This window comes from Vigna radiata, chromosome 8, assembly GCF_000741045.1.
Source record: "Vigna radiata var. radiata cultivar VC1973A chromosome 8, Vradiata_ver6, whole genome shotgun sequence".
NCBI classification, from domain to species: Eukaryota; Viridiplantae; Streptophyta; class Magnoliopsida; order Fabales; family Fabaceae; genus Vigna; species Vigna radiata.
The window spans coordinates 42,187,724-42,204,554 of record NC_028358.1 but is presented as its reverse complement, the minus strand read 5'-3'; the positions used below and the strand labels follow the sequence as shown (position 1 = coordinate 42,204,554).

The window sequence follows — 16,831 nt, the reverse complement described above, 5'->3', positions numbered from 1 at the left end:
GTAATTTTTGATTCTGTAATTACACAATCTAAAAAATTTTCAAATTACATAATTTATAGAAATAATGTTTTACTTTTAAATTATACAATTTATAAATTATTTTTGAATTTATAAATCACATAATCTAAAAGTCATTTTTAGTTTTCGGATAGCATAATTAAAAAATAAAATGGGAAGTTTCTTTATATAGAGGTGTGGGAAGAAACATACATGGGTACAGAAGAAAGTAGCAAAAAAAAAAATTATACAAGAAGCCGCGAAGACAGGAGTCCATATAATTTTATTTATGGTTTATTTTTCTGCACCGGTTTGATTCTTCCTTCTTCTCAGCCTTGTTTGTATTGTGTTGTGTCTCCAGTTCATTATGATTATTGGATGAAATTCGTAGTCTTTACTCTTCTCTTCAATTTTCAATTTTCCATTTTCCAATTTCCAAGCCCAGCTTATTATTTGGGATCATATCATACCCAATTGGGTTATACCCTTCAATATAACGCTAGTCTGCATGTTCCATGGTTTTGGTCGTTTCTTTGTAAGTTGGTTTCATGAAAATCAAATCTTAAACCTCATGTCAAAAGCTGCAAAACTGCCACAGCCTCATGCTCAAATGGCAGCATGAGATCTTTCAGGCGACGCGAGATCGGAGAAGGAGAAGAAGATCTTCGAGTCGGACGATCCTAAGTTTCGAAAGGCGATTTCGACTACCATGGTAACAACCGTCTAAACTTTCATGAAGTATTCATCTCCTTATTATTGAAAGTCTTCTCCTCGATTTTCCATTTGCAAGCCCGCCTTATTATTTGGTATCGTATCATACCCAATTGGATTGTACCCCTCGATATAATGCTAGTCTGCAAATAACTGTTGCATGGTTCTGCTCGTCTCTTTGTGAGATGGTTTCATAAAAATGAAAACCAGAAGCGTCGTATCAAACCACCCAATTCTCCTAAAGTTGCAAAAATGCCACAACCTCAACACCCTTAAGCAAGCCCATGCTCAAGTGGTAGCAACTGGCCTTTCACTCCAGACATACTATCTGAGCCACCTCCTTAACATATCCTCCAAATTTTCCTCAACCTATGCAATTACCATCTTTAACCGTATCCCACGCCCAACAGTTTTCCTATACAATACACTCATTTCTTCATTCTCTCGTCACAAGGACCAAATTCATCTAGCCTTCTCACTTTATAACCAGATTCTCGTCCACAAGACCCTTCAACCCAATAGCTTCACTTTTCCCTCCCTCTTCAAGGCTTGTGGCTTTGGTTCATGGCTCCAATATGGTCCTTCCCTTCATGCCCATGTTTTAAAATTCCTTCAACCCCCTTATGACCACTTTGTGAACAATTCACTGCTCAAATTCTATGCCGAATATGGAAAATTGTGTGTGTCTAAATATTTGTTCAATCAAATCAATGAACCTGACCTGGCCATATGGAATACCATGTTGGCTGCCTACGCAAAAAGTGCAAGTCATGTTAGTGACTCAACAAGTTTACAAGACGCTGATATGTCATTAGAGGCATTGTATTTGTTCAGAGACATGCAGTTGTCTCAGAGAAAGCCTAATGAAGTTACACTTATTGCATTAATCACTGCATGTTCTAATTTAGGTGCACTGAGTCAGGGTGCTTGGGCACATGGTTATGTGCTAAGGAACAATCTTGAACTGAATCTAGTCGTGGGAACTACGCTGGTGGATATGTATTCTAAATGTGGAAGTCTGAATCTAGCATGCCAGTTGTTTGATCAGCTGACTGAAAGGGACACGTTTTGCTACACTGCCATGATTGGGGGGTTTGCAATTCATGGTCATGGGGGTCAGGCACTTGAACTGTATAGAAAGATGAAACTTGAGGGCCTAGTTCCTAGTGATGCAACTATTGTAGTTACTATGTATGCCTGCTCTCATGGTGGATTAGTAGAAGAGGGCCTCGAAATTTTCGAGTCCATGAAGAGTGTTCACGGAATGGAGCCAAATCTTAAGCATTACGGATGCTTAATCGATCTTCTTGGTCGAGCTGGGAGATTAAAGGAGGCAAAGGAGAGGTTACAGGCTATGCCTATGAAACCAAATGCAATTTTGTGGAGGTCTTTACTTGGTGCAGCAAAACTTCATGGCAACATAGAGATTGGGGAAACTGCTCTCAAACACTTAATAGAGCTAGAACCACAAACAAGTGGAAGCTATGTTCTTCTGTCAAATATGTATGCTAGCATTGGTCAGTGGAATGATATGAAGAGAATGAGGATGAAGATGAAGGATCGTGGGGTTGACAAGTTGCCTGGGTTTAGTTTAGTGGATATTAATGGTGCCATGCATGAATTTCTCACAGGTGACAAAGCTCACCCTTTTTCGAACGAAATATATATGAAGATTGGGGACATAAATAGAAGATTACAAGAATATGGTCACAAACCAAGAACATCAGAAGTTTTGTTTGATGTAGAAGAAGAAGATAAGGAAGATGTCCTTTCTTACCACAGTGAAAGGCTGGCTATAGCGTTTGCACTAATAGCATCGCCTTCAAGTTTACCTATAAGAATTATAAAAAACCTAAGAGTTTGTGGGGATTGCCATGCTATTACCAAGCTAATATCACTGGCATATAAAAGAGATATTATTGTTAGAGATCGAAATCGGTTTCACCATTTTAAGGACGGGAGTTGTTCTTGTCTAGACTACTGGTGATACCTTGCTCAACTTACAGCAAAGTTTATACCTGAAAGAAACGTGCAATTTTGTTTAGCAGACGACATGACAGCAACTTCCATTAGCTCATATTAGTCTAATTTGTTTGAAAATTAATTTTGAGTTCTTTATTTCTTTAATCTTTCATTAGCTGAAGCTTAAATTGAATAAGATGTAGGAAAGCATGTTAGGTTTCTGTGTAAGAAACCTAATTATCCACGATCACAGTAGGCAGAAAAGATAATGAAAGAATGAATTTCTCTTATTAATGGTAATAGAATTTTCTGAATAAACAAAAATAAACAAGGATAGTTGGGTGGGAGCATAACCTCCCTCGCCGCCTGTCAATAAACTCAATAATCAAAAACCTAACCCTAACAATAGAATCTAGCTCTATTTATAATAAATATTTCCTACCCATCTTATACTGAATATTTCCCTAGAATATAGTTCTATTTATACTAAATGTTTCCTGACAGTTAGGATAGTAACTCTTCAACCGATCGGTTACAGTTCTTCACCACCTTCCACAGTTTGGCTTGTTTCCCCCTGCCTTCTACCGTTCAGCTCCCCTGCTTCCTACCGTTTGGTTCGACCCGCCTCTCCCTGTCTTCTATCCTATTACCCTATATCCTATCAAAGCGTAATTTGCTTTTTGGGATACTTTGCACTATTTTAAAAATAGACTATCAAATTTTGAACTGCTATTGTTTATCAGGCTGATTTATCAAATCTAAAGGATGCTTTGGGGTCAGTAGTTGATGTGATGAAGGCAATGGCTTTGTCAATATACTCTCCTTCAAAGGTGATTTTTTTTTTTTTATATCTTCTGTATGTTTCTTTACCAGGTACGGTGACGTTTTAATTGTCAGTTTAGATGTGCAATGTCTGCGTGAAACCCATATATCTATAATTTATTTTCTGATTTCTGTTTGATAATTGGTATTTGTGTTTGAAGGAATACTTTCATTTTTTTCAGTCATTAGTCAAATTGTGTGAAACCCATTGAGGCTTTTTATTTTTTCCTGTAAATATTATTCCAACTTTTTTCCGAAACAAATATTAAATTTAACTGTCGTCACTTGTTTGGCCTAAACTTTCCGATACATACTAGTTTCTATGTTTGGGTATGCTATCCCTATTTTTTGTATTGTCAGTATTTGATGTGCTGCTGTTTGTTGCCTGTCAATTTCTGTTTTATTTATGTTTAATCTCTACCTCCTTTTGTGTAGTTCCAGACGTGTTGTTAAAAAAAGACGATTTGGAGTTTTATTTGGCTTGACACTTGACAGTTGCATTTTCTTTAACCTGTTTTGAATTCTCACATTCTTTGCTGAATTTGTTGATTTGTGGCTCCTTAAACTATTTCTTGGATAATAATATAGGTGCTCTAAAACTATGCATTATTGCCTGGGCTCATTTCTTCCACCATCATATTCTTTTTGCTTTGTTCGGTAAACTTTCTATTTAGTATGATGAAAAGGACGTATTAAATGTAACATCTAAACTAAGTTGGGTGAGTTACATGGACCATTCAACACCATTTAGCTCTATACAACAGCCAAATCGTAGCAAAAATACTGACTAGAACCTCATTGGAACCTTTGTTTTATTCACATTACTGGTGCTCTAGACCAATAACCGACTTGCTCATTTAGTTCCATGGAAGGCAACTGCTTGGGGAGAATTAACCTTTGGGTTACAGATAAGCATTTGTTTGCTCTTCTGGTGCTATATCTGAACACGTTGAATTTCTAGCAGGTGGACGAAACTAACTGCTTGGTGGCGGAAATCCTAAATGTGACCTGAAAAGAAAGGTTTCTGCTTGAACATTGCAAGGAGTTTTTGTCCTCGTTAGCAACCATGCAGGCAAATCATGTTTGCTTGAAGCTATCTAATTCTGATAAGTTGTATCAATGCTTATTGCTATTTTGAATCTAATAAATCTGGCAGGTCAAGGATTGTAGCTTAAGAACACATACATTACAACTTTCTCGTGCGCCAACTTCCAGCTGCCTGACATGTGTGTAGAACTGATCTTATTTGACTGCTCTCTCTTTATTTTCCACCGGGTGGACATATAACACAGAAGGTAATAAGAATGGAATGGAGTTAATTGCTAGCTTTTGGTGTTCATTTGACATTTTTGAAATCTTTTGTGGTCTTGTATGTCGTGTGTAGTATAGTTTATCTGTGTCTGAATATTACAATTTACAAAGGAAAAGAGGTGACTTTCGCTGACTAGTTAAGCTAGCTGTATACATCTATATGTAATAAAATAATCATTGTTCATTAGGTAGTTTGCTTCTTAGATCTTGGTATGAATCCCTAGTATATATCTTCTGGAACTGTCAAATTTCTAACTGGTGGGAGAACATATGTTTGAAGTTGTCTATGATCCTCGTTGTTGTAAACAAGTGAAATGCAATCATGACAGCATAGCAAAGATGCAACTGAGAACAATCCGTTTAAGAAAGCTACCATGATCAAATTTAGACTTTTGGACAATTGTTTAATTTTCCTGTACAAATATTTTGTTTCTCAATTGAAAACATACGGAGTTGGGTGCGATGAGAACGAGACTGTTTCCCTGCCCCGGAAGAAGAAAAATGAGAGCTACGAAAATGTGTAGATGTTGCAAAGATAACTTTGTTTGGAAGCAATATTGACCAATGAACCTAGGAGAATAACTTAGTAGATACATGTCGTTATGACAATTTTTAAGCAATAGTAGACAGTTAGCATGAGGACTGGTACTTGGGATTGAAATTTCATGACTTTTAATATGATTAGGAGACTGTGATCTAAATTGTAATTAAGAAAAGGAATGAAAAATTTGAATTCTTAAGTTTCTACTATTGAAGTTAGAGTTTGAAAGTTTAAACATAAAAATTTTATAGATTTATTTTCTCAGACTCCTTTTATACGTATTTACTTATGTAAAAAAGAATTTAACTAAAATGCATTCACAATGTAAAAGTTTGTCTATGTTATCTATCGTCTAGCAATAAATTGTCATCTATAAACTATAATAAACTTGTTGAATTTTAATTATTTTTTATAATATATGCTTTAATATATTTGATATTCTTTTATTTGTTGAAAGTGCGCATTCTTTTAGGACTAAAATCTCAATCTTTTTTTCAAAATCAGAAGGATAATATTTTGTTGTCTCAGTTTGGTGACCGAGCAATACTTTTCTACTGTTTTTCAAAAGTCAAACGGATTCTATCTTTTTCACATTGAGAAATGCTAAATAGATATAAAAAGAGACACTTCTACAAATGTACAAAGATTTGAAGTTTTTTCTTTAATAGTCAACAAAGTTTTTTATTTATTGAATTTCGAAAATATTAAGGTCTAAACTATTTTAGTTTTACATTGCATTAAACATATTTGTATCCATATATTATTAAAGTTTTTTAAAGTTTTTATTAAATTAAAAATGCATAATGTTAAAATGCAAACTTATTTTTTTCCTAAAATAAAAATTACTAATTTGCAATTGAACTAAACACATAAAATTCAAGTTTGTTTTTAATAAGTCATATTTAATTTTTGAAATAGATTTAAAGAAGACTTGCACACACTACAATAGATATGGTTGGTGTTAAAAATTTATCTTGACAATATACATCTTATTTAATACATTGGACATGAAACTTTAAATATGATAGAAGAAGTTAACCATACCTACAATAATGTAGGTAAGTTTACTCATTTGAACAAACTAATAACTCAAATGTAAGTAATTAATATTTTTCACAGTTCATGGTTATAACATTCAAATACTCAACTCATTTACAGCCATAATCAAGGGCTAATTAATCTAAAAGATAAGAGTAACTCCTATCCTTAAAATGGTAAAACCGATTTCGATCTCTAGTTATGGTATGATATCTCTTTGATTATGCCACTAACATAAGCTTGATAAAAGCATGTTAATCCCCACAAACACAATTAAGGTATCAGAAGAATAGTGTAAGGAGGTTCCTTTGACTTTGAGGGGCAGAATCCTGTGGTTTACGTCCCATATAAAAGGTCTCAGATTCCTGGGAGGTTGTCCCCACACGTTGCTTCTTTGCCTGGTGACACAATGTTCCACCTGCAATCATCACTCTCTCAGTTACATGGTGTTGATGGTGCACATCTACACTACTGAGGAACGCAGCACCACCTCGGAGCACTTTCTCCACACCCATTTGGCACAGCTGCCAGTTCCCACTCCACAACAACCCCACTGCTCCATTCACTGGATTTATAGTACGCCCCACTGCTTCATAAAGCAGTGACTGAAACAAAGCTGTCAGTGCCACATACACACACCACATATGTCACAACTTTTTCTCCAAACTTCCTCAAAAACAAACACAAACTCAACTACCACTGCATAATTAAGCTCCTCATCAATCCTCCTATATATAGTTAATTATATATAGTAGTAAATGATTTGCTATATACTGCACTGGCATACTGAAACTTTAACTATATGTCTCATCATAATTTAACCGGACAAGACAACATATGCTAAAAGAATACTTGTTGATGGCACTTCTTATGTAACACTTCAATTTGGACAACTGCCCGTGGGGCCGATTATTTAGAGAAGATAAAACAATTGGTTATATGGAACTGGTTTGCCTAAGATATTATGATATCATTATAGGTTTAAAGTTTGCTATTTGAAAGATTACTGATGCAAAAGCATCATTGGTAGCTCAAGGGTTCTTAACCTTGAGAACTAGTTCTTATATATAATAATTTCTTATATAAACAAGTGTTTTTAACAGTACTTAAGAATTGTAAAATAACTGTAGAAACTTTTGAAGTTTTTAAAAGATTGTTGTACTACTGTTGGGTATGTTCTGAGAAAATCAGAAGCACATAACTCGTGTATCCCCATATATGTACCTTGGCAACTGTTTTTTATGCATACATAGATAGGGTTACATTGCGTACCGGATCTTTGGTTGGCAGGTACGGCGGAAAGGAACGACATGAGAGCAGCACGGCCAAAGAACTTGGCCACAAAGAGGGTGGCGTGAGCTTGGGCTTGTGGGTTCTCTATCAATTGTAGGCAATGTCGTAGCATGCAGTTCTCACTGCAACCCTTTCTGAGAACACGACAACCATTGCAGCTCATATTTTTCTTCTTTTGACCCACTCCACAACACTCTTACTATGAATCAACTAGACTGATACAGTGAGTGTAGAAGCAGAAAGGATTCAGGTTTTTATATATGTGGTGGAAGAAAGGTGAGTTGGGCATATATAAAGTGAGTGTGGGACATGCATGCATCATCAATTAATCAACCAACCTTGTTCACATTTGTTTATTAATATAACATATAATATTAGAATAACGTTACTTGTAGTCAATTTTATATCATATAAATTCAACCATGGTTGAGTTACTAATGGGTAGGGTCTTGTGGAAACAATGTGTGGCTAGATAGTATTCCAAAGAAACGGGTGTTCTGGGCCTGCTCAGGTTCTCCGCAGATGTTGGAATTTCTCCATAGTTGGATTGGATTCCAATCAACGTATATGTATTTTTCCAACCATCAAGTTCTTGCTTGATTCCTTATTCAGATCAATGTGAATGGAAGCTCCAGTATTGTCACGAATATAGTGATTCGTTACAGTTTATTATATGATATTAATTGTTTCTAGATTTATCTTCTGTTCAACGCTTTTCCATGTGCTTTTCAGTAAGACATTTTCACACTTTGATTTCCAAGAAATGAATCTATAATTTTCATCCCGAACTTGCTTGTTCATACCAATTGATTAAAAAAGTAGAGTGAGGTTTGATAATGCATGACACAGGGCTGATAATGATTAAGCTGGCGTATAAAGCTACACAAAGGCATCGGATGTTATGGTCAGAAGTTGGATACGTGGCATTTGGCATCTTTATCCGAAATGGACCACATCTGCATCCACATGAAGAGTTTGGCGTATTTCCCAACAAAATTAATGTCTATGGAGAATGGGATTCCAATTAGGTTAATCTTTCTCAGCTAAGAATTTGGCCTTATATACATGCATCTTATGTGGTTAAATTAAGAACTCCACAATAGTTCCAAATTGCTGTGATATTTAATTTGAGAGGGCAGGACCCTTTATATCCCCTGCATACTACTAATACTATAATTATGTCTGATTAGGTCCTACACATTTCAAAATTAGCTTGTGAAATAGAGGGACTATTATTGCTGTATCTTCACTACAAACACAAGCTATATATATACATATATTTATGTGTCCCTTCAATGCATCAGGAAGACAAATGGAATTTGGGCAATATTATGATTACTTGCTTACAGGCACCTTTCAATGAATTTGACCCTTTTTTATTTGAATCTAATATCAGCTGAAGTTGGAAAAGAAAGTCCTTCTCCTCCCCTTCAATTTCAACACGGCCTTGTGTACAGTATTAAGTAATAACCTCTTTTTCACAATGATTTCGGTTTTTCAATTTTTTTTATCTTTATCAGTATTATGTGTGTAACAAGTAACCATTCTACGGCTTTTATCTTGGCACTCCTTTGTAATAAACGAATGTTGCTTTTAGATTTTGGATTATAGCTTATGAAACTTATCACAACTTGTGACAGAAACGAAGTGAATAAAGGTACAAGATTAACCGACTGAAGTTAACAGATATGTTATTAAAAAGCATTATAACATAGTAACTATTGGTGGCATTAGTAATATTTATTAGAGTTTGATTGAACTAGCTGCCGCGGCACAATTAACTGGCCTAAGGAGTAACCTAGATTTAATTAATATACTATTATTAATCAAACCTTGAAGGATTGCTATGCGATTAATCAGTGCCGGATTACAATTAATTTTCAATGTTTGTGACGTGCATTTTAAAGCATGCTTATGTGGATTTTAGGGAACAGGTTGGTTTCTTCTGATATGTGTTGGATAAACAAGGATGATTAAATTACAATTTCAGACCGCCACCTAATGTCACTTGATTGATTTAACATAGTTTAACTTTATTATTCCATTTCAAAATTTAAGTTTTTTCTATTACTTTATGATTATGATTTCTCAAAAATAAAGTCATTAAAACTAGTATGAAATCATTAAGATATTATCTCAATCGAAGACATTTTGACACATTTTGGATTCCACTCACTAATTCCTTTCTTCCATACTGAAATAAATAAGAATGAATCTCTAATGATTCCACAAGTGGACTTTAAATTATATGCAAAAACCACTTGTTTGACTTCAAACTAGAATAGTGGAAAGCTTGCAGGTCCACAAAATGTTAATGCAAATGTCGTCTGGCAGCCTCTCAGATCCCCCCCGAAACAATAGCTTTATTTTAAATACCAGACGAATCTACTTCTACTTGCACATCTTTTATAGCAGACTAAAAAGTTATTCAAATATTAGGTACGAAATAATAGACCATTAGATCCTGTCAGTGTTTCAGCAAAAACACATGGAAGTAACTGATAACACTAGATTAAAGTGGTAAGTGGTAAATACCCATTTATACCATCAGTTTCCTTTAAATAGTTACTAAGAAAAGGAGTGTGCGGTTGTAATCTTGGGATATTTCAATCTCAAGGAAGTGCGAAGGGCAACTTAAAAACTATTGATAGGATAGATGTTTTGATTACATGATTTTCATTCTTCACAACTCACTATTTTAAACTATATGTACTCTACTCAATATAGAAGATATTAACCACTGGTGTTGGAATCTTGTCATGGTGAACTAGTAATAAAATGAAAGAAAAGAAGCAATAATAGAAAAGCCAACAAAACGAACCAAACTACTCTCAGGAAACTGAATGTCTCCTATTTCTGGAAGGAGTAGATTTTGCTTCTTCTGGGTTAGCAGAACTAATACTCTCTGACGAGTCTGAGCCACTATTTTCCCCTTGACCCCCTTTGCTAGCCCAAAGCTTTATGAAAGACTTTTTTGACTTGAGCAACCCTTTCACCTTGCCAATGACAGCTTTGTCCATGCTAGGTTTGATATCTCCATCTTTGTCATTGTTTCCAACTCCATTGCTCAGCCTCAATGATGCAAGTTCCTTTCTTAATGCTTTCAGTTCCTCAGCTGTGGCCACACCATCCAACTCATCTTCTGGGTTAGTTGTCCCTGACCTTGAGCTTCCATTGGATTCATTGTTCAAGTCTTTGATTCCTCTAGGTATGTCAGGAGTGCTAGTGCCGGATGATGCAGCAGTTCTTAACTGCTCAAAATATAGTACCTGCACAACTACACGCAATGGTAGTCTCTCGTTTTGCACTGCATGCAAGCATGCGTCAACTGATAGCTTTCTACAATCCATCAGCTTGCATATCCTCTTCTTTTCGCCTTTGCTGATCCCAGGATGCTCCTGTGGTGTTTAAAAATTTGAAGCAAGATAAAATAGAAGCAAATGAATTAGTTACCTCCTAATAACACATAAAAAAGAGTGAAGCTAAAATATTACTGCATAATGAGTGAGTACATAAATTTTCTATATGGATTTACCAGAGTGTAGAAGCTGCTCACTATCAAAGCCAAAATGAAAATGCAAATTGAATAAAATTATTCCTATTGAGAACAATTACCTTCAGATATGTATCAATAGCCCTGTAAAGGCCATCATGAGCTGGACGAGAGATGCTAGACACTAACTCAGCAAGATTAACAAAATCAGACAAAGGTAAATTGGGATCTTTTGCAATTTCAGCAAGGTATCCATCTATCAGTTTTGCAACCATCAGCTTGGAAGCATCTGATAAAATCCCCGGTTTTCTTATTCCCTCAAGTTCACCACCCGCGACTGATTCAATCTCAACATTGTAATCTTTCGTAAAAAACTCTGTAACAATGTTTTGTACTATACTAACATCATACATTGTAGCATCCCCGTCTGGTGCTTGAATCAAAATATCACTTACAGAAGCCTCCTCCAGCTGCTGCCCAATTCTCTTTACCAGCTCTTCTTTAGTTCTATCTCCTGATTCTACAAAAATGGCAGCTTTCAACAACTTGAGTAAGAATCTACAAGGAACACTGCCTTTCTCAGTAGGCAACAACCACACAATAGTTTCAACTATTACACGATGCTTTGACACATCCCCACACTGGATCATACCCTTGCTGAAATTTGGCAATCTCCTGTAAGCATATGCTTTCAAAGCTTCACCAATTACTTCATTGGATTGAACTGCCTTGGATTTAATATTTGAAATCACAGACTTGTATAGATCAACTTCAAGCTCGCATAAATCTTCTACCCACCAGTCTTTTGGCACCAGTCTTGTTCTGAGTCCATTCTGGTTTGACTCGATCCCATTTTCCTCTGGAAGCTTCCTCCGGTTATAGGTGTAGGACCAGTCAACTTTGGATACATCAACACATGCCTTATTTGCAATGGAATCAACGCAATGACTGACTACCTTTAGGTCCTCAACCAAGGGTAACATAGACTTTGAAGTCTGAAGAAGGATGATTGAATCCTTCCAACTACGGAAGATGCTAGAGCTAAGGAAAACATCAATCTTGTAAACGAGGTTTCCTTTCTCAATGGTCTCATGCATTCCAAGATACTCTGCTGCACACCGAGTTGCTATTACATTGTAAGCATTGAGGGTAACGGTCATACCATAGCAAAACTTAGCACATATTTCAAAGGTAGTTGCACCACCGGGAATGTCAGAAATCTGAACTTCATCTAAATTTTCTTCGTTGTTGAGGGAGATCAATGTCTGTAAGTGTGAACTCTTTGAAAGGAGAGGAAACTACACATCAAAGGATTAGGTATATATCAGTAACATAAAATGAAAACTTGCATCTAAATTTACTTAACTGTTTATTTTGAAGTTGTAACTAATATGGCCAGTTTCCTCAGCCTCTACAGTGACTTTCAAGTAATAGTGGCCCAACCACATTCTTCGCAAATCTTAGAGAGCTTAAACTCATAACAAAAGAAACTAAAACTGTTGAATTCAACCTTAGAAAGCGAATTTAACATAGGTCGGTAACAGCCCTTATAGATTCAATCCCTATCATAGAGCAATTTAGACAAGTAGTTTACCAATTGAGCTTTTTACTGTATGTCCTTTAGGTACGTGCTAAGGAATAAAAAAATGACCAATTTACTTAACGAAATAAGACCAAAACCCCCCTAAATATCTTCAAAATCCAAAACCCATAATGAACAAAAGCTTGTTTCTGTTCTCTTATGTGTCCTACGGGGAAATGAACATCGAAGAGTGAACCATCCTCATGATACAATAATATACTGGGAACATAATATCAAAGTATAAATTTTTGTCAGTAATTGTCCAGAAATTGCCATAAACAATTGAAATTTCAGACTTACACAAATCATTAAATGCCAATATGAAAATTCTCAGCGGGAGACTAGATAAGTTTACTGGGCGGAATCATACCTTATGCAAATAAAACTTGATGTCTCCTACACTAACAACAATATCTGACGCCAACTCACTTGCCACATACCTGCACATGAAATGCATCTTGAGAAATACTGTCTGAAGGTTGCATAAAATGGAAAATAAATAAAAATTCAGAGAAGTATGGGGGCCGGGTTAAAAAATGATTGAGGACCTAAGACTTTTAATTTTCTTTTTCTTGTATGCTCTTTTTAAATGTATTATTCAGCATCACAAGTGGACTAAACAAACTCAGTTAATGATTTGATTCCATGCTCAATATGCAAATTCTTATTGTATGTAGCTTTTTCCATGTGCCATATTTATCATGTTAAACCTTTGTTCATATGAAGAGGATATCCAGCTAATATTATAATAGCTTCTGAAAGCTCATTTTAACACCACGAAACTTTGCAAATAGCTTCTTCTCAGAGCAATGGATTGAGCATGAGAGCTAATTGGCTTCTTTCAAGCTACTTTTTACATACCTGATGCAGTTGCACAGCAAAAGATGCTGTGTGCAGTAGTTATTAGGATATGTCACTCTGACTATTGTGTTCCAAATTTTGGTTGATTTGGATCAATATTGTTTCTAAAAGGGTATGTATGACAAAACTAAAGAAAGTGTGAAAATTATGTGGCCAGTATATGATAAAATTAACATAATTTGCATATGACAATACCAAGAATACAGTTTTAGAGGATATGTCATATAAAAGAATACCAATAATTTGAATAAATAATTGGATAAATTGTCCTGTGTAGCAACAATGCACTTACAAAACAGTAGTTATAGGAGTTAATGGAGAAAAATAAGATAAAAAAGATAATTAAACCATCAAAGGAATGTATGAGTCCTAGCTAGGGCGGCCACCAAAGATGCCACAGGTCAATAGCTATCGGGTACAGAGCACGATTATTGTTGATGTGTGTAATATTTAATATTTAATAAGCTACATTTTCCAACATTATCTTTTTGCATATTTTTTTTCACTCATACCATGCATTATGAAAGCTAGAAGCCATTTTCAAGTTCGAATAGTAAGAGAGTAGTTGTTGTCCCAATTAAAAATAGAAGATAAGAATGAAGCTGAAAACATCTCCTCGATCACAGAAAAGCTCCTTGAAGAATGAAGTATACATACTTACATAAAGAGAAATCATGACAAATAGGAAGTGTCAAATTCTTACATAGTGTGTTGGATTAGATACACGGTGAGAAATAATCAATTTATTTTTCATAGTGGAGGTAGAGTAATAAAATAATTGCCTCTACTTTTTCATGGTACCACCATGATTTTCTAGGGTAGAATTGATTCTTCTGTGTTATCCAAACACTACCAATTATTCAACTTCAAAAGCAAACTACTGGAGCTAAAGAAAGAACTATTGGGAGAACGTGTTTGAGACTTATCAGGTTGTGTAAATTTATGCATATTTGGTAAATGAAAAAACGAGGAACGTCATCAAATCAAGTAGTGTAATTCATCTCAGGAAAAACATCATCACACTGATAAAGAAAATTCATAATCTCACCTAACATTGTTCCCATCAGTCTGAAAGGTATCAGGCTTGGATCCAAGCTTCATGAACTTCATCTTGACAGTATAAGATCTGCTTCCTCTCAGCTGAGGCTGACTCGATTGAAACAACAAAAAACAGATTTTACCACTACTCAGTAGCTGATCTCCAAATCCAATAAATCATAGATAGCCCCAATATACATCCCTACACATATAGCAGACAAAATTTCCTCAGAAAGGGAAAGAGAAGACAAGCCCAGGTCTGAGGGCCAAATCACACTAAGATTTATCCAAGTTTGTTTGGTGGTTTGAGAGAGAAAAGGAAGGTTTTAGAGCAGCAAGGTTAAATAGTGCAGAGTGTGACCGAATCTTTACAGCAAACAAGGCAGAAGGTGAATGAATAATGAGAGAGATGAGAGAGTCCAATTTTTTAAGCAAAGGTTCTCTTAAATGGGAAGAGACTCCACCAAGAGATTGTTTCCTTGGTCGGCGGCAAAGCCCACGGAGCCCGGGCGCACCGAGTCAGCTCAGGGGACACAGCCAACAGAGTGTTAACACTAAACAATTATCAAACCAGAGACACAAATCTGACTCCACCTCACTTTCCCATATTTCTTTATCTTTCACTTTCTGTTTCTTTGTTTTTTAAAAGCCAATAAAGATTCACACCAACGACATCTCTAGTGCCCTTAAAGCTCCAAGTTCCAAATCCAGCATCAATTTATATATCTAAATCTATACTTGTAATGCTTTTTGTTTTGTTTTGTTTTCTTTCTTTTTTTTCCTTTTTTATATGGTTGAAGTTTGAAAACCTGCAACTGAAAACAGCATCTCGGTATCAGTTGAAAAAACCACCAAAACTGTAGACAACAAGAATCTTTTGCCAAGTATGGAATAAATGAAGAAGATCACGAATATGGAGTTATTATAGTAATGAACAATCATACATCAGCTACTTGCAAGAATATATCATAAACAAAATTAGGCTGCTGAAATCTGAGGAATCCACCAGAATGTATCACAGATATCTAGTAAAATAATGAAGGCAAGATCATAACTTTATGCTGTTTGGTGCTGTGAAACTCTCAACCACACATGAAGAAATATGCCCCAGATCAACTTGCAAATCAAAATGACAAGCACCAAACTTCACTCTCCGTGTAGTTCCCAACAACACCCAACACCCCTTTTTTTTAAACCCATAATATATAGATAAACGAACAACACGCATTGCCAAAAAAAAAAAAAAAAAACAGTATTCGCACACCCCTTCTGTTAAATTTATTGAAAAAAATATCATTTTTTTTCTAGAGAAAAACGGTTAAAGAATATCTAACACAGCATAACCAGATACGAAGCTGAAGGTAACAAAAATAAAGGTAAAGCGAGAGAATGGTAAACCAAGATCTTACACCAGAATCACAGTGGCAAGAGACTCGCGCACAGTGGGAGTTCAATAGAAGATGGACAAGACAAATGGTGCAGTGCAATAGGTGTTGTTGCTGTGCATGACAGTGTGTTTGTTTGTGTATGGAGTCAGGAGCACCAAACTGAGTTTCAAGTTCCAACTTTCAACACAGACACGGAAGCCAGAAGCTGAAGGGATAAAACACAAAAAAAAAAGGAAAAAAGTAAAAAGAAAAAGAACAATCAAGCAGAGACTGAGGTGAAGCGGTTTCTTTTTCTCATGTGTAACTCAAAGTACAGAAAATGCCAAAGTGTTAAGAAACAGAGGTTGTGTTGTGTCTAGCAGCCTTGAACATTGCCACTTTGTTACACTTTTCCTAATGCATTTTGGTCTTTGATTTTAGGTGAGAAAGTGTGTAGGCACGATTCAATTTCTGGGGTGCAAGTTGCTGAGTTGTGCACGCCAAAACTGACACTTCAGCTTTCTCTTTTGCATCCCTTCAATAACGCGAACTTCTATACATACTATGCTATAGTATGGTAGTATAGTAGTAAATGGACCTCTCATTAAATGGCTCAGTTCTGTTCATCTTCGCTTCTGCTGTGTTCTGATCAAAGCTCTTGTTGTTGTGTAGTGTGTAGCCAACTCAGTCCTAATCCTCCATCCTTTCATTTTCATCATCACTCACCTCTTTTTCCTTAGTGGACAGTTGGCATTGCCAACACTTATTTTTACTTTCTGCCTCAAAAAATATCACTACTTTTCATCTCTCCTTCT

The 16,831-nt window shown here is 35.7% G+C and overlaps 3 protein-coding genes across 10 annotated transcripts; 1 reads left to right on the top strand and 2 right to left on the bottom strand.

Annotated features, from left to right (window-relative positions):
* The first annotated feature begins 217 nt into the window (after positions 1–217).
* On the top strand, positions 218–5,189 carry LOC106772385 (pentatricopeptide repeat-containing protein At5g43790). Of its 5 annotated transcripts, none has more exons than XM_022785698.1 (4): positions 218–3,284; positions 3,414–3,500; positions 4,457–4,512; positions 4,649–5,189. In XM_022785698.1, exon 1 carries the CDS (start codon positions 908–910, stop codon positions 2,693–2,695), a length of 1,788 nt encoding a protein of 595 aa, XP_022641419.1. In that variant the 5' UTR covers positions 218–907; the 3' UTR covers positions 2,696–3,284; positions 3,414–3,500; positions 4,457–4,512; positions 4,649–5,189. The 5 variants fall into 5 exon arrangements, 4 of the variants coding, with proteins under 4 accessions (XP_022641419.1, XP_022641420.1, XP_014514254.1 ...); XM_022785699.1 differs by having other exon boundaries at positions 4,454–4,512; XM_014658768.2 differs by having other exon boundaries at positions 4,457–5,189.
* A 1,226-nt stretch (positions 5,190–6,415) lies between these two features.
* LOC106772384 (LOB domain-containing protein 38) lies at positions 6,416–8,507 on the bottom strand. 2 transcript variants are annotated; one of them, XM_014658770.2, is made up of 3 exons: positions 7,655–8,507; positions 6,873–6,998; positions 6,416–6,800 (listed from the first exon to the last, which is right to left on the bottom strand). In XM_014658770.2, exons 1-3 carry the CDS (start codon positions 7,836–7,838, stop codon positions 6,664–6,666), a joined length of 447 nt encoding a protein of 148 aa, XP_014514256.1. In that variant the 5' UTR covers positions 7,839–8,507; the 3' UTR covers positions 6,416–6,663. The 2 variants fall into 2 exon arrangements, with proteins under 2 accessions (XP_014514256.1, XP_014514255.1); XM_014658769.2 differs by having other exon boundaries at positions 6,416–6,998; positions 7,655–8,500.
* Positions 8,508–10,187: 1,680 nt separating this feature from the next.
* LOC106772618 (BTB/POZ domain-containing protein NPY2) lies at positions 10,188–16,604 on the bottom strand. Of its 3 annotated transcripts, none has more exons than XM_014659136.2 (5): positions 16,059–16,604; positions 14,660–14,851; positions 13,121–13,190; positions 11,291–12,466; positions 10,188–11,073 (listed from the first exon to the last, which is right to left on the bottom strand). In XM_014659136.2, exons 2-5 carry the CDS (start codon positions 14,719–14,721, stop codon positions 10,507–10,509), a joined length of 1,875 nt encoding a protein of 624 aa, XP_014514622.1. In that variant the 5' UTR covers positions 14,722–14,851; positions 16,059–16,604; the 3' UTR covers positions 10,188–10,506. The 3 variants fall into 3 exon arrangements, with proteins under 3 accessions (XP_014514622.1, XP_022641417.1, XP_022641416.1); XM_022785696.1 differs by lacking the exon at positions 16,059–16,604 and adding an exon at positions 15,705–15,878; XM_022785695.1 differs by lacking the exon at positions 16,059–16,604 and adding an exon at positions 15,022–15,448.
* Between the last annotated feature and the right edge of the window lie 227 nt (positions 16,605–16,831).

Excerpts from the sequence above, each read along its gene's own strand:
- LOC106772384 (XM_014658769.2), bottom strand. The coding sequence starts at position 7,838 with ATGAGCTGCAATGGTTGTCGTGTTCTCAGAAAGGGTTGCAGTGAGAAC. Across the intron at positions 6,999-7,654 it reads ACCTGCCAACCAAAGATCCG|CTTTGTTTCAGTCACTGCTT; the intron begins GTACGCAATGTA and ends TGGCACTGACAG.
- LOC106772618 (XM_014659136.2), bottom strand. The coding sequence starts at position 14,721 with ATGAAGTTCATGAAGCTTGGATCCAAGCCTGATACCTTTCAGACTGAT. Across the intron at positions 13,191-14,659 it reads ACTGATGGGAACAATGTTAG|GTATGTGGCAAGTGAGTTGG; the intron begins GTGAGATTATGA and ends TTTCATGTGCAG. Across the intron at positions 11,074-11,290 it reads CTATTGATACATATCTGAAG|GAGCATCCTGGGATCAGCAA; the intron begins GTAATTGTTCTC and ends TAAACACCACAG.
- LOC106772385 (XM_022785698.1), top strand. The coding sequence starts at position 908 with ATGAAAACCAGAAGCGTCGTATCAAACCACCCAATTCTCCTAAAGTTG.